Consider the following 16,684-nt stretch of genomic DNA (forward strand, 5'->3'; position numbering starts at 1 on the left):
ATACTACAAGAAGAAATAAAAAGCTGTGCAGTGATTATGGACAGCTGACAACACAGCCAGGAAAAAGTCACTTGTTTAGTGTCTACCTGCTACAATCCTTAGTGAAAAGCCTCCTTTTAGGTAATTCAAAATAGGAAAATGTCTAATGAGCTATATCTCTTTCCACTTGTGTCATGCTTATCAGCAAAATGGTATGGATGATCAGTTAGCTTCTGCTTATTTCATTACGATCCTTTCACGTCTTTGCACCCTTATCTAACATTTCCACCTTTCTACAGTTCATTCATTTTCCCAACTATCACACCTTGCCTATCCAAATGGATGATGACTTAGCTTTATTTTTCATTTGTTGCAAGTTACTCAAATGAGAAATAGTATATTTACAAGTTATGAGTTCAGAAGTTTCACATTATTTTTATCTCTACTTTTGGGGAGATGGTAGGGATAGATGGAACAGGGAAGTGACAAAGACTCTGATTCCTGAACAACACCAGGTCTGTGGTAAGGAGAAACAGTTCTGCAATTTTTCTGATGCTACTACAGTTAACAGAACATGTTTTGGGGTAAACGAAAATCCATCACTCACTCCAGTAGAAGAAATTTGACATACAAGGGCTTCTTTGCCCAGCTAACAAAGTTTCCACTTAAGGTCTGCTGTGTTGAATTTCATTTGGCAGCTGCATGTTTATTGGTCTTCAAATTCTGAATTAAATCCATTACTAGAATATGCAGTTCAGAATTGTATTCAAGCTTCCTATTCAGGCTCAGTTTTTAAAGTCAAGTGCACTATTGATCATAGAAGTTTAAACTGTCTACAGTTCATCTTCTAGGAAACTAGTCTGTAGCTCTTGCATGTGCAGAGAAAGGACAGATGAGCAATGAAATAAAAATTCAATATATCCTACTCTCAGTCCTGAATTCATAATACAGCTGACCAAGGATCATGACAAGTTTTATGTAGCCATTTAAAAGGTTCCAAAGCTATAATCCATTAGATTTTTCTTTTCAGATCATGACAGAGGCCTTTCAGACTAAATACTTAATTCTCAGTGAACTACTGTACCACTGACCTTTTCTAGCCTTATTCCCACCTGACAGGATGCAGCACAACAACCCACACCAACAGAAGTAGGAAAACAGAAGAATACACATTAATTTAGTTACATCACAGAAAGAGATTCCTTCCTCACCCCAATCCCACAGTCCATTATTCTTGTTATGTTCCTTTTGCTGGCACATTTATTTTGGAGAGGGTCACATGTTAGCTCCCTAGTCTGGCTGTCTGCATGGCTGTCAGTGCTAGCACAAGGAAGGTGAGTCAAAAGGACTTGCAAAACTTAATACCATTGGCCTCCAGTGGCAACATAAAATTAAGCCAGATTGAACACAGCCATTAATTCAAAATAGATAATTCTCTAACAGTAAATATGAAGTAAAAAATTGACTCAACATAAGAGGGGAGAGGAGTAAAAGAATTAATATTACTTAAGGATGAGACATGTTCCTCCCTTCACGCCCATGCATGAACTGACTACATGTAACACACCAAAATCCACGGAGGACAACAGAAAATTACTTCCTTTGAGCTGGCAGATATGAATAGAGTACAGCAGAGCTTTAACTCCTCCTGACATGGTTACACAAGTGCACTGCAAAAAGTATCTTGTCATCTATCAGGTCTGCTGTGGATATATTTCTCACACATAAGTACTTAAGAGAAGTTGTTCCCTCATAAGAACGCCAGAGCAGTGCATCTAAGTTTCTATTTTGTTTTATGGTTATGAACTTTTTGAAATTATCCAAGTTTGTCTTCTACACTGTTAGTACTCTGTCTTCATAATGGGGGGGGGAAAAAAGAAAAGAAAAATCAATGTGCTATTACCCTGTCAACCTACCCTTGCAAGAATTCTTTGAACATCAATGCTTAACTAGGAAAAATGTATGCATAAGCATCACTAAGCACACTAATTTTTTTACTTTAACATAAAATAGAAATTAGATGCAAAAACTGATTTAGTGTACAAAGCAAGAGCTCACAGAAGAAGCAGAAAGATAAGTCGCTAAACAAGCAGCCTAAACCAACATTTCACTATGCAGAAGGTACACTGTTAACAAAAGAAAAAAAAAGTCTAAAAATACCTACAGAGTCATCCTTGTGAACCAAATCTGAGGGCACTGCCCCCAGATGCATGCACACTCAAGTTCAGTTTAAAATGCCCTTCCTACTGAAACTGGAAAGGAGGGCAGTTTCTGTTGGCTAAAACAACACCCATACAAACCTGAAAGCATAAAATCCATCAGAAGAAGTGAATAAGGAAGAAGTTCTTTACTGTAAGGGTGGTGAGGCACTGGAACAGGTTGCCCAGGGAAGTTGTGAATGCTCCATCCCTGGTGGTGTTCAAGGCCAGGTTGGACAGAGGCTTGGGTGACATGGTTTAGTGGGAGTATCCCTGCCCATAGCAGGGGGGTTGGAACTAGATGATCTTAAGGTCCTTTCCAACCCTAACTATTCTATGATTCTATAATCAGGTTTATTTACACATATCAGGGATGCTTGAACCATACACCTCTTATTACATGTACAAACAGAACTCACTATAGGAAGCAACTGCTTAGTGATGATTTCCCAATGTCTCAATTACACACTGTTGTTAAAAAGGCTCTGAGGAGTTCAATTTGTATTTAGAAAAATATGCACTTAGCCACTGGGACAGGAATAACATGAGTTTTACAGCTGTTAACAGAAGTTTCATTTGGACAATTGTTCAATACAAGGTTTAAACAAACATCCCTGCTTACAGCTTTAGAAGGTGTGGCAAAATGACATCTACTTTGTAGGCAACATGAACTATATAACTAGTATAAATTGGTCTTTGAGAGCCAACAACTGCAGTATCTCATTCATCAGTGTATTCAGAATTGTGAACTTGAATTCCAATTACTGAACAAAATTTATTACCAATTTCAGTCACTTGGGTAAAAAAAAACCCGAAACAACCCTTCTATACCTCCATGGTATTTAGTTCCATCAAATTATTTTAGAAACAAACTACCAAGAGGAATGAGTCTACTAACACCAAGTTTGGCTAAAATGAGTAAAACAACCACTGTATTTGCTAATATAATGCTACAAATCTATAAGAAAATGGAAAAAAAAAATTACTACCTCCTAGGAGGCCTTACTTTAAAGGGTTAACTTCAGCAGGCCACCTTTGAAAATAACAGAAATTACTATACTGTTATTATCATATTTGGTTTGAATACATGAATAGCATTATAGCTTGGAGAAAAAAAAAGATCCAATACAACTTTGACACTAAGTATATGTTTCACTTACACTGAAAAATGGAAGCGAGAAGTAGAACTGTATTTAGATACTTTACTTACCCGTGTGAAGGTACCCTCAAAACTGTGAATATCCAGCTGTGGCTTCTGAGCATAAACATAAGCATTGATTGAAAAGAGATCCTGTAAAACAAATAAATGTCCTTACTATAGTTTCAACTTAATCACATATTTTGAATAACATATTACCATCTTTACTGATAAAAATTCCAGTTTATAACCCCCAACACTCCTCACCCTCCAAATTAAGTTAATGAACTTTTTACCCAATTAAAAACCATGCTGTTTTTTTAGTACATCTTGCTATGAAGAAACCAGATCCAAGATGATATTCTAAATGTGTTGACAGTTCAAACAATGAACTGGTTTATGTTTATAACATGAGTTAAAAATTTTATCTGATTTATTTTCTCTTCACAGTTCCATTCTAATTTAAAATAGTATAATTTTTTTTTTCCCCCATGTATTCGTTCTTTTAAAGTGCTTTTTGTTTGTTTGATTGGGATCTTTTTTGCTTGTGTTGTTTTGGTTTAGTTTTTTTTGCTTGTTTGTTTTTAATGAAACTGGAAACAAAGTATTTTTCCAGCAAGGAGAAAGCCAACTGACTACAAGAGGAAACAATGAAATGGATGCAAGTTCTCTTAAATGTTCAAGCATGTCTGCAGTCAACCCATGAGAAGAATCCATCAGCTTCAAGAAAGCCTGAATACATTAAAAGGATTACTCAAACGCTTACAGTCAGGGATACACTAAACTAGTCTGACAAAATTGTGTCTAATATATATGGTACCACTACCCATGACAGCAAACAACCCATGAACACTCCTAACCTAAAACTAAGAAAAACAGAAGATACTTAGATACTATAGTAGCAGGCTACATACTTAAGGTGGCATTATGGTATAAACAGGGTAAGAAAAAAAAAATCTGATGATTTTCAGATCTTAAGAGCTGTTCCTAAAGGCTCATCGAGGATCACCATTAAAATTCTTATTTCATCAGGTAATTGTTCTGAAACATCCACCTCCCACAGAAAGAATGCCACTGACTAAATGTTAAAATACTAATACAAAGAGCTTCCTGATCACAAAAGCAAACTTTTTGGTGCTTTTTAGACCAACAGCAGCTAAAGGATTTCAACAACAGCAGACCACTCATGCAGGGATCCGATTTCTACTCTGGGGAGGAGCAAATGCTTGATAGTAAATCACAGTCAGTCTAAGAATCGTAACATCTGATTAAATGCAAGTGTCTACCTTCTCAGTGTATGCAGCACCTAACTATCTGGGTTATCTCCATCCTCTATTACTCGATGAATCCTGAAAAAGGCTAATCAGACACCATCTCTGGGAGCAGATTACATGGCTATAATACGCTGTTCATGCTAGCTAGAATGTACTATCTTCAAAAGCAGAATGAATTAATTTTACAGCCTCCTTCACGGAAGTATAACCACACCTTGGCTCAAATGTAGCTATTTTTAAAAGCACGCCATCATAATTTTGAATATAAGCACAAAAATAACATTTTAATATTACAGAATTTGAACATTACAAAAATCCACCTGTGTTAATATCTTAAAATCAGACACATTTCTGTCCTCTTGTTCCTCTGATACAATTTAACTATAAGATTTTTGAATATCATGGGTTTCACTTTTCTGGATCAAAATGAATTTTTTTTTAATCTATTGCATATTTAGCACACGTTTGACTTTAAAAAGTGTAGCTCTTTAAAGAATGAATTTGTATTTCTATTTATATTCTACACACATCTCTCACTTCATACCCTGCAAAAACCACACAAGACTTTATTTGATATGCTTTTTAATAAATGAATCAAATTTGAACATTAACTCTCACAAATTATATTTATCCTAAACCATTAGCCATTTACTGAAGTCTTTCACACAAAGTTCATTCATTACATCCTTGTTCTTCCAACCTACTTTCATCAGGTTCACGAGAAATAATTTATATGAAACTAATACACATCTGGTGTCCTATGTCTTCATCATTCACTTCTTTCCAATCTGTTATCACCTACAATTTAGCTAATCCATCCTATTATGTGCTTTATTATGCAAAGAAAAATAAAGAGTCTCTCAGTACTGGACAGCATAGTGGAAAAGTAATACCACACACATACTCATATACACAATAAAAACTGCTAGTGAAATGTGTCAACCAAGAACTTCTCTGACAAAATGCCTTAGTGGGAAGCAAGATTAGAACAAAAGGAAGCAGAAATATCCCCTTTTATTAAGTATATTGGCATTTATGCAGTAATACATTTTCCTGGTTTCTCACCTTCATATTTTCTTTTATTATGATGTTCTCCTTTGTTACATTTTAAATGTAAATATTTCTACCACATTCCTTTGGTGTTGTCTTTTTATGTTTCGCTTCTCCTTTTGTATTTCTGATTTATCACTTAAACTTTCATGTTTTCCTTTTCTTTTTATCTGAATTTTAACACTAAAACTAACTCCCCTTCCTGAAAAACTGAAATCTCTACATTTCCTACACATTTGTGCCATTAGCCCGAACGCCACAAACTAGAACTGAGTATTGTAGAAATCTGTTTTTTCCTAGAGCTAAAAAAATAATCCCCAAAACCCCCAAAATTCGCAACAAACGACACCCCCCCCAAAAAAAACATAACAGCAACAACAAAAAAAAAACAAACAAACCACACAACACATTAAAAAAAAAACCAAAACCCCAACCTAAACCAATCAACCAAAAAAAAAAACCCGAAACACAAAAACCACCACACCAAAAACCCCAACACCAAAAAAACCCCAAATAAAAACCCTTAAGCCTATGCTCTGAGAGAAATCTGGGAGGTGGCAATTCATTGGCATGTCAGTAGTGAGTATTAGAAAGACATACTAGCATATTACATGTGCTCAGTAGCTTTCAGAAGTGTTTTTTCATTATCAGAGTGAAGAAAAAAACAACCCCAGGACAGACTTTTCTTCTGTACCACAATGCACTGTACTCCAAATGGACATCATTCTCTGGCCAAAAAAAATACAGTAGCTGAAGATTTAGAATGCAAAGGGAGGAAAAAGAAATACAAAGGATAATACAGTTATAGAAGACAGATATTAACTGAATTAAACAATAAAGCCTGCAAAGATGTTCCTTCACCTACTGCTGTGAATTTATCTCAATGTCTTGAAGGAACTCGCAATGGTGAATTTTATGAGGTGACACAAGATTTTTGCACAACATTATATGTAAATATAACTTCTGCTCACTGAGCCAGAACGATTTATCTGGTTTGGTTACGTGTTTGGTTTCCTTTATATAAAAAAAGGGAAATTACTTGGACAAAGGATTTAATTAAAAAAAAACAAAACAACAAAAAACAAACAACAACAACAACAACAACAACAAAAAAACAACAACAAAAAATAAAACCCAAACCACTTATTAGTAATGATTTAACTAATGAAGGACATGATCTAAGGCCAGGCTGGACTGGGCTTTGAACAACCTGATGTAGTGGAAAGTGTCCCTGCCCATGGCCGGGGGTTGGAACTGGATAAGCTTTAAGGTCCCATCCAACCCAAACCAGTCTGTGATTCTATGATCATTATGAAATCCAGCTTCAGTAAAGAATTACTTTCATACTGTCAGCACTGAATTGCTGGTTCGCTGAACCAAAATAGTTCTACTGATATATTCAACTGAAACAGTATTCTGCATCTAATATTACATTGCCTTTAGGTGTTGGTGATTACAAATGACCTCAGCTATTTTCTTACTCAAGTAAAAACTAACGACAACAACCAAACAAAAACAACAAACAGAAAACCAACAAAAAAAAACCCCTAACCCAAAACACACCTGGTAGGGGGTTTGTAATAGTTTTAGATTAAAGAAACTATATGAAAGACTTGAAACTCAAGTAATAACAATTAAATTCTTTAATACAACAATACATTAAAAAAAAAAACAAACTGATTTGCATTTAATGATCTCATTTGAAAATAATAATTCAGAATACATTTAATCTTTCTACACAAAGTCAGGAAATGGCTTGATGATAGTACAATAATGAAAATGTTGTCTTCGGCATTTCACGATTTAAAAATCACTGTAAAGTTATTGATAACAGAAAAACCTCCTCTGTTAGGTCAAGGGCAACATTTATTCACCTTACTTAAAGATCATTAAAATACATTCTTAATCATAACATGTAGTTCATTACAAATAAAATTGCCTTTGGTTCAATAAAACTAATTAAATGTAAATGGTATTGTTTACTGCTGTATGGATCTTCTGATATAAATCAGCAAGTCACCATTTATTGAAAATTACAGTGACCTCATTGCTGTTAATAAATTTAGTTGATCACACACAAGCTAGAGAAGAAAGCCTGAGAACACACGTTTGGCCAGACGGACTGCCCCACATATAAGTATTAAACTGCAAGAAACCTAATCTAGGTGTTACAATATTTGCTGCTCAGCTGACATTAAATCACTTGTTGAAATTTTAATTCTTTGATCACATTAAGTGCTTCTGAAAGACAACAAAATCTGTACTGATCATCTTGGTGGTATCATCTGTTCTTTAAGAAAAGCTCTGAAGGTCTGCAGGTTTGTTTCTCCTGGGTGTCAGAGTGGGTAGGGTTACACTGCTGCTCTGCTGACACGACTGACAGCTCGTGCCAATATTCTCCAACTTAACATCAGAGAGCTAAAGAAATCTTAACCAATTATGTTTATGGAGAGCATATTCTGTCAAACACAAATTGTTCATAATCTATTTTATAATCAACTTGCACATGTTCTCCTAAATCATTACAAATATATTTTCGTATGCAAGTATGAATTGTAAGCCGTGGCTTTGAAAACACACTGCAAGCACATGGAGAAGACACTGCCACAGGTGTTGCTTTATGCGTGGTGAATCCCTGGAAGCCAGGAAAAGCACTACTGCTGTACCACAGTTTGCACCCCACAATCAGCTGTCTGAATAGTGTCTCCCTGTGAATGGACCCCTGCAGCCAACTGCTGGTTTATCATAAACACGTATACAGCTAAACTTGGAAACCTAACACATTTTTGTAGCCACCGATGCAAATATGAGACTTCAGTTTAACAGCAGTACTGAATTAAAACACAAGCTTTGCATCTTGGAAACGGACAAGATCAGAAGAACTTCAAGTTCTCCACATAATTCACAGAAACACAGAATGAATTGTGTTGTAAGGGACCTTAACAATCACCTAGCTCCAAACCCCTGCCACGGGCAGGGACACTTTTCACTAGACCAGGTTGCTCGAAGCCCTGTCCAAACTTAACACTGACAGAAATGGGGCAGCCACAGCTTCTCCCAGCAGCCTGTGTCAGGGCCTCACCATCTTCATAGTGAAAAGCTTCTTACTAATATCTAATCTAAATCTGCCCTCTTGTCAGGTTAAAGCCATTCCCCTTTGTTCTATCCCTTCCTGCCCTTGTCAAAAGCCCCTCTCCAGCTTTCTTGTCAGTCCCCTTTAGGCACTGGAAACTGCTCTAAAGTCTCCTCAGAGCCTTCTGTTCTCCAGGCTGAACAAACCCAGCTCTCTCAGCCTGTCCCCACAGAAGTGCTCCAGCCCCCAGAGCATCCTCCTGGCCTCCTCCTGACTTGCTCTAACAGCTCCACGTCCCTCTTAGGTTGGGAGTCCCAGAGCTTGCCGCAACGTTGCAGGCGTGGGTTATCACAGGAGCGGAGTAAATATATCCTGCCCAACCCATTTACTTTACCGTGTCTTCAGTTAATCCCCAATCAGTTTGTCAATGACTAACTGCCATCAGCGACCCCGCTCCCCAAGCGGCCGGGACTCGCCCTCAGCCGCCGGAGAAGGCGAGGTCCCCACGTGCCGCCGTCCCGCCGCTGTGCCTGCGACCACCCAGCAGGTGGCGCCGCCAAGGTGCGGCGCTGCGCGGCAAGGCCGCTCCGCCGCGCACGGCCCGCCCTCGTTGTGCTGCGCTGTCTGATGGCATCACACAGTACGGTCAGAAACCGGCCTCTATCCACTGTGAATGATGTGCTGCTGTCTGCGAGGGTGAACTTTACGATTTTTTTTAAAGCAAAACAGCTTTTTCATTTAAAAAAGCTGAAGCAAAACATTTAGGAAGACGTTCCCTGAAGTGCCTTACTTTGGCCACGTCAGATGCGATGTACTGCCTCTGTGAACACAGAGAAGGATCCCGGCCCAGCAGCTTTCTTTAGCTGGAAGAAGGATCACTGATTCTCCTAACGTTTTGCTGGGAGAAGAAAACCCAAGCTGATCCCAGGCAGCAGCACAAAGCTCAGCCCTTTGCTAAACAGCTTGAAAGCCCACAAAGTTTCTGCTAAAGTAATTAAAATTACTTATTAATTAAAATTACTTTTTTGATAGGTTTAAAAAAGCTCATGCCCCTATTACACATAATATGGGCTAGCAAAATAATCACTGTAAAAGAGTGGTTTTTCAAGTTAGGAACAGAAAGAAGCATACGGATGTTTTACACACAGCAACAGACCACACATTTTCAAGTTAATACCTGGAAAGCAGCTTGCCTGATTTTGCAGTTTTATTAAGCAACACAGGATACTGTAGAAGCCTAGGGTCAGAAAAAGTCTACTTGAAATGGATTTCTCAAGTGATCCTTATGTTTAACCAACTTGCTCCAATTTTTTTTCCACTGAGTATACAAGAGAGCTTGAATACTGTCTACTGAGGAAACCTCAACTACATATTTTAAGCATCCCTTTTTAAATAAATTGAATGTCAAGTTTCAAAGGGTGACAAACACTGTCCTTAAATATTTAAACTGCATATCCTATTTGTACTTCTTTCTGGAACCATTCTTTTCACTGAAACTATAAAAAAATCATTCCGCTTACTGCATTTTAATTTAACTTTGAAGAAAATGAGTATGCGTAGGGCCTACAGAGACAGCGCTACTATTAAGTGCAAAAATTAGGCTTACAATAAATAATTCCATAATGCTATTTTTTGTTAGTTTAAATTTCACTGCTTGCTTACAGTTTCATAGTAATCTTCTGAAGCTGTCCATCAGCAGTTTCTTTAGATGATACTCTTGCATATTATTGCCATCCCAGTAAAGGTCAGTGTGTCTTTGCAGAAAGTAAAGAAATATACCGTGCTTTCCGCAGGAACAGAAACAGCCTCTGGGATATTATCTTCTGTGAACGATGTGGGGATGCCTTAAAAAGTGTTTACATTTGGCCACATTAAGCTACTATTTCCCCAAAACATTCCACAGACAGATGGGGCACAGGAGTGAAGCAGATGTGACATGACCACTGCAAACCACCCAAAACCAGCTGGGAAGCGGCCATTTAAAATGATCTCATTAAAGAACCACCCAGTATCAATGGTTTGACCAAACCAGACAGCATGGAAATTGGGAGATAGATTAGTTAAGTTGGCAGAAAGTATTATACCCAGAATCAGTTACTCAGAATGACGTGCCAACTTAGCGTAGACGAAGTCTTGGCTAGCATGGTTAACCACCAGTGACCGTGTGATGCAAGAAAGGGCAGAGGCACATCAGCTACTTGGGGGCTTCCCTTTGCTGCTGGTAGCCAGGGAAATTTTAAGTGCATATAGCTCCTTCACCAGCTACACCTGATGATGCAACTCAGATTATTACCTATAGCTCATGAAGAGGTAGAACATAAAAATCTTGCAAGAAGCAGAGATCAGTTAGAGGTAATTAACAGCAGTAAGTGGAAACAGCTAAGGAAGAAATTGTTACTATATTGTACAACTGACTCTTGTTCATTGTTTCCAAGATGCATGAATAGTTTATTGGTGATACGTTGCCTTTTCCTCCCCAACATGCCCAAAACAACTGACGCCTGAGGCAAACTGAGTTTTGCAGGAAGTTGAGGCTGCATGTTCTACTCCTCAAATGCAGACAGCCCAGCTTCAACCACCTCTGATTTATTTTCCACTGTAAACAAGCATATACACTTCTTTCAAATCAAATGCACAGGTCTAACTGTAATTTTATACTATATCTCTAGATGCTTAACAATTTATCAAGTAAAAAAAAAATGAAAATCAGTTATCAATAACATAATATAAAAGTTACAGTACAGCAATTCCCTGCTCTAGCAGGTCTATTTTTTTCCTAACAAGCAGGGAAAATCTCAGACATGGATTTGGGATGTTTAAAAAAAAGGAGAAGACAATGTAAAATTATTTTTTTTTTTCCAAAGGAAAGTGTAGAGAAACATTTGCATTGTTGTTTATTCCAGATTTCAAGCTCTGAACACTGAAATTATAACCAGCAAACAACTCAAAGAGGCAGTGCTCTGCACAAAGAGCTGTATTTACCAAGTGCAGTCAGTGATGCTTTCAGAACAAGTGAAATAACAAATAGCTACGTTAGACATGTCTGTAACTCTAAAAAGCATTATCTAATAAAAAAAAAAAAAAACCAAAACCCCAAAAAGCCCCCCCAAAAAAAAAACAAAAAAAACCCCAAACAAACCCAACAAACAAACGAACAAAAAAACACTCCAAACACACACACAAAAAAACAAACCAAAAACATCAAAGCAAGATAGAAAATTGACTGAATCTCAGTCAAATGGATGCATCTGTCTGAAATACGGACAAGATTTTTTTTTTTCCATGAGAAAACACAGAGGCCAATGATTAAATGGTAAAAACCTACAGAAGAAGCAGTACTACGAATACTAAATTCAACTGCAAGTTTCAAAGTACTTGTTAAAGTGTGCTCTTGCACTAGAACTCCCATCTTGGAGCCTGACTTGGCACCTCCATGAGCATGACCAAACTTCAGTTCCATCCTTTATTCCCAATCCTCTGAATTCAAACTGAGCTATTCTTTCCTCTTCCTGCCACATGTAAAGCCAGTAACCAGAGCACTAAGAACACAGGAAACAGATCTCTCCCTTTTGCTAATTTTAGTGTGGTGGCAACTCAGTAATTCTGGGATAACAACTGCTGAAGTCCTGCTAAGATCTGGCATATTAACAGTCCACTCAAACTAGGTCTGCCTTTAATAAAACACTTAGAATGGTTCAGGGTTGGAAGGGACCTTAAGATCACCTAATTCCAACTGCCTGCCACGAGCAGGGCCACCTTCCACTAGACCGGGTTGCTCAAAGCTCTGTCCAACCTGGTCTTCAGGCCACAGCTTCTTAGGCAACCTCTTCCAGTGTCTCACCACTCCCACAGAATTTCTCATATGTAACCTATACCTCCCCTGTTTAAGTTTGAACCCCTTACCCTGAGTACTACAATCTGATGAAGAGTCCCTCTCCAGTATACTTGTAGACTCCCTGCAGATACTGGAAAGCTGCTATGACAACTCCACGCAGCTTTCTCTTCTCCAGGCAGAACAGAGGATGTACCTAGAGGACTTTGAGTCAAAACACCAGGAATTCTGTACAGTTTCCACCAGCCTGTAATGTGAGTGTGTTTTCAGAAGTCTCTTAATACTAAGCCCACTCTCCTATAAAACAGCAAGCTTCCCCAATACAAGGGACACAGTTCAGCTTCTCCTTAAGAGACATTTATGCAATTCTACATACATTTTTGTGGATATGTCTATTTTGAATGTATACATACATATGCACACATACATATGTCCTTTTTCATGATTTTAAGAGTTACCTGTGACATGACACACACACATAAAAATTACACACATTCAGGCAACTGTCAGAGAGCCCTCCTTGCAAGAACTTGCATGTTGCACCTAGTCAGACTAAAAAGCATCTTGACAACAAAAAACACTTTACCTTCCAACAGCAGACTTCTGTCTCACAAGCCTCCAAGCCAGTGATTAAATCAATGGTTCCTGAGGCACAAATGACTTGCCCTTGCAGTATAACACTTGGTTGAAAACACTACAACTGTGATATGCCTCTGCAGAGTATGATTCTCAGTGAGGATCACAATGAGAACCACTAAGTTCAAAAATAAAAAACCAATTCTGTCTCAATTTCTTTTCAATTTAAAAACTAGAATATTTGTATAACCAACTTCTCATTCAGCAGAATATCTATTTATTGCAAAAGCTAAGACTGTGATGACAGGTATTTCTCAATACTTAAAAGTAACAATTTTTACATAAGAGGTATGTATGCATACATGGAAGATAACTTAAAAGCAGATAAAAATGCTTACCCCCAAAGCTGGCAATCTTTGTGTGCAGCTGACAGCAACCTTCAGTTTCCAGTCTGTTTCTCCATCGAGCTGGTCAGTTCGAATGAAACATGAACCTTGAAGATATAAAGAGACACCATTTTTTTAATCTCAAAAATTCAGTTTGGGTTAAAAAAAATAGAAAAGTGAAAATAAAGAAATTTATAACCATTTTTAAATAAACACGCTAAATATAAAAGGATTCAGATTTTGCAATGCCTGTGTGTTTTCTTCCAGGAATGCTCCAGATATCACATAATAGCAATTTTTTTCTGATAAAATTAACAATATGCCTGTTAGGAATAGGGGGGGAGTGATAGTTTTCAGGTTCCTTAATAGTTTCTAAACAGGTTTTATGCTATGAGCAAGAGAAATAACTTCACTGGCTGAAGCTGAAACAAGTTCCATTTTTTTCTGTTCAGAATTGTGTCACTTGTACAGTCCCAACACAATAAAGTAACAAACTGATGCCTGTGATTCTTGTCTCTGTGCCGGTATGACATCACAAACTTCCAATGCTCATAATCTTCTGGCTTCTCTGAAACTTTTTTTTTTTTTTTAATAAATCCTTAACAAGGATACCATTCAAAACCATACGGGTCCCAATGTATTATACTTTAAAGAAACAACTGTCAAGGAACCAAGGCTAAAAAAGTCTGTCAACACATGCACTGTACTTAAGACAAGGGAAGTTTATGATAGACTGATACATACTGAAGAGAATCAGCAGGATTTACAGACAGAAGATGAATATTCAAGAAACAGGAAACTGAAACCAGTGCAGAGCCTACTCTTGCCCCCGAAGCTAGCTTGAAGGGTATCAGGTCTAAAGTTGTACATAGGTTACTAATGTCAGATTCAGAAAAGACTGTATACTAGCATTGCAAATATGTTAAAACCCTGCAATTAGCTACAACTTCTTTCTAGTTTGAAGCCTTTTAAAAAGGTGGTAAAATTTTAGCAATACTCTTCACAATTGCTATGCTAAAGAAAACTTAAGTATTTCTGAAGTAATCATTACAAGTACTGTTATGCTACAGCCTAGCAACTGATACGCTATTGTAACTGTGTGCTATGGGTGTGAAATAAAAATAGATTTTTTCAAGTTATTTGTAAATTTTAAACAATGCATATTGACATACTTGCATATATACCCATAATTCCTTCCATAGTTCAACCAATCCAATAAAAACGAACAAAGTATTTTCATCACTAGAGGTAATATGGCAGCAATTAAACTGAAGGAAACACTGCCAAGGGAGTTTATCCAGGTTTGAGTCCTCTTACTCAGACAAGAAGACCATGTACTAGAAGCTCTGAATCTAATAGGCAACACATGGAGAAAGTGTACCTACCAATGCACACAAAATTAAGAGAGAGATTCTTTTATAGGACACATGGACCCTGACATAAGTAAAATCTAACAGAACCTAATGTTTTATTCATCAAAGCCTGTAAATTAAGCAGTTTAATGAGCTAATAGTCTGAAAGGATATGCCTGAGAGAGAAGTCACCTGAACTTACATCTGACTAGAAGGCAGCATTTATACACAACAGCCTTGAAAGAAGCTTACCAGCCTTCATGTAACAGCTGTATTTATAGTAAGTACATAGTAAGTAAAAACAAACAAAAAAACAAAACCAAAAAAACCCTCAACTTTAAATGTTAACATAAACAGCTCTTAGAACATATGATCACAACTAAATTTCATCTAAAGCTCAGAGCTGCAAGCTGTAAAGCTGTATCTAAATTCCTTGAGAAGCTGATTTTAAATTCTTGACAGGATTCTTTATGGATTTGCTTTTAAAAAATAAATATTATAAAGCAGTTTTTGAAGAGCCCAGCAACATACACTGCCTAATAATTAAGGGTGAGATACCTAGGAACACCTAGAAATACCACAGTTCCAATGCACTTTCTATCCATGGCATAAATAAGCCTACTTTCCATCATACTTTTCCTGTACAAGACGTTTCATGGTTCTCTTTACCCTTCCTGTCAATGGTTGCTCTCTTCCATCAATTTCATTTAGAATTATACTATAGATCAATGCAGTTCAAGACAAGTGTAGCTCCTGTGAATGGTTGACTGCACATATATTCATTTAATAGAGCTCACACTATGACATGTATTGGCCAGCTGCATTTCCTCTCCACTTCAGCAGTTAATTTCATCAATAACTTATCTCATAGGCTGTTTCCCTTTTATCCAGAAAAAGTGACTGCCTTCTGCCAAGTCAGCTTTCAATAATGATCTCAACAGCAAAACTGAAACAATACAATCCTCTTCCTCAAATACTGCAGCACTTTTGACTAAGTAATTTTAATTATTCTATGAGGTCCTGATTTTAAACTCAGCTTAAGTAAGCTATAAACATGGGAGATTAAACATGTAATTACAAAGCATGTATGAAAACAACTCTTCGCTCCCACCAAGACCGTGGACCTGTAAAAAACTAAACATTCCCCACTGTATATTGTATGGAAGTTAGACATATTTTCTTTACTTTTGGAAGGTATTTGAGTTACCAGTACATAAAACTTCTAATAATCAAAGTCCTCTGAAAAAACAGCTATTTGTAACTGTTTCATTTTGAAATGCTTGGAAGCATTGTCCTCTTCCCATCATCACAAACCAAAACGAAGTAGTAAAAAATGGCATTATGTACTTCAATCAAATGTTTTAGGTAAATGTTAAAAGTCATTTACATTTCTAACCTGAATATAACATGTCAGGAAAAAACACATCTCTACAGATGTCAGGAATTGCTTTTCCCTCTGAATTCAGTGGTAACTCTTGAATCTGACAATTATTTTACAGCACAAATGATTTTTTTTTTTCAAGTTCTTTACTGCTTAAAGGAAAAGTCATTAAGTATCTTAGCTATTTACAAACGCACAGCTGTATATATATGTATAAAGAGTAACTCATAAGGCTACATATAAAAGAAGAATGAATATCAAACCTTTTACTTTGTACAGTGATGGCACTCAGATGCTTATTTCCTACAACAATACAGAGTCATTCAAGATCAGTGGACAAAGCTGAACATTGTGAAACTCTCGGATTTATTTCTGTCTTTCTAGTGGAAATCCTGGAGTGAAGTGAACTAGAATTTTAGGGTTGATATAAGGAAATTACACTGGT

The 16,684-nt window shown here is 37.1% G+C and overlaps 1 protein-coding gene across 7 annotated transcripts in view; it reads right to left on the reverse strand.

The window, feature by feature from the left end:
* The window catches only part of ATP9B (ATPase phospholipid transporting 9B (putative)), a 170,136-nt gene that overhangs the window by 84,605 nt on the left and 68,847 nt on the right, over positions 1 to 16,684 (reverse strand). For all 7 annotated transcript variants that reach the window (XM_057424399.1, XM_057424401.1, XM_057424397.1 and 4 more), the window contains 2 exons: positions 13,519 to 13,613; positions 3,388 to 3,468 (listed from right to left, as the gene is read on the reverse strand). In XM_057424399.1, coding sequence (XP_057280382.1) covers positions 3,388 to 3,468; positions 13,519 to 13,613 — 176 coding nt within the window. The remainder of the gene's footprint in view (positions 1 to 3,387; positions 3,469 to 13,518; positions 13,614 to 16,684) is intronic.

The sequence above is a fragment of the Pezoporus wallicus genome, unplaced genomic scaffold (assembly GCF_028554395.1).
Source record: "Pezoporus wallicus isolate ANWC-B61680 ecotype Strahan unplaced genomic scaffold, APGP_CSIRO_Pwel_v1 contig_5485, whole genome shotgun sequence".
Taxonomy (NCBI): Eukaryota; Metazoa; Chordata; class Aves; order Psittaciformes; family Psittacidae; genus Pezoporus; species Pezoporus wallicus.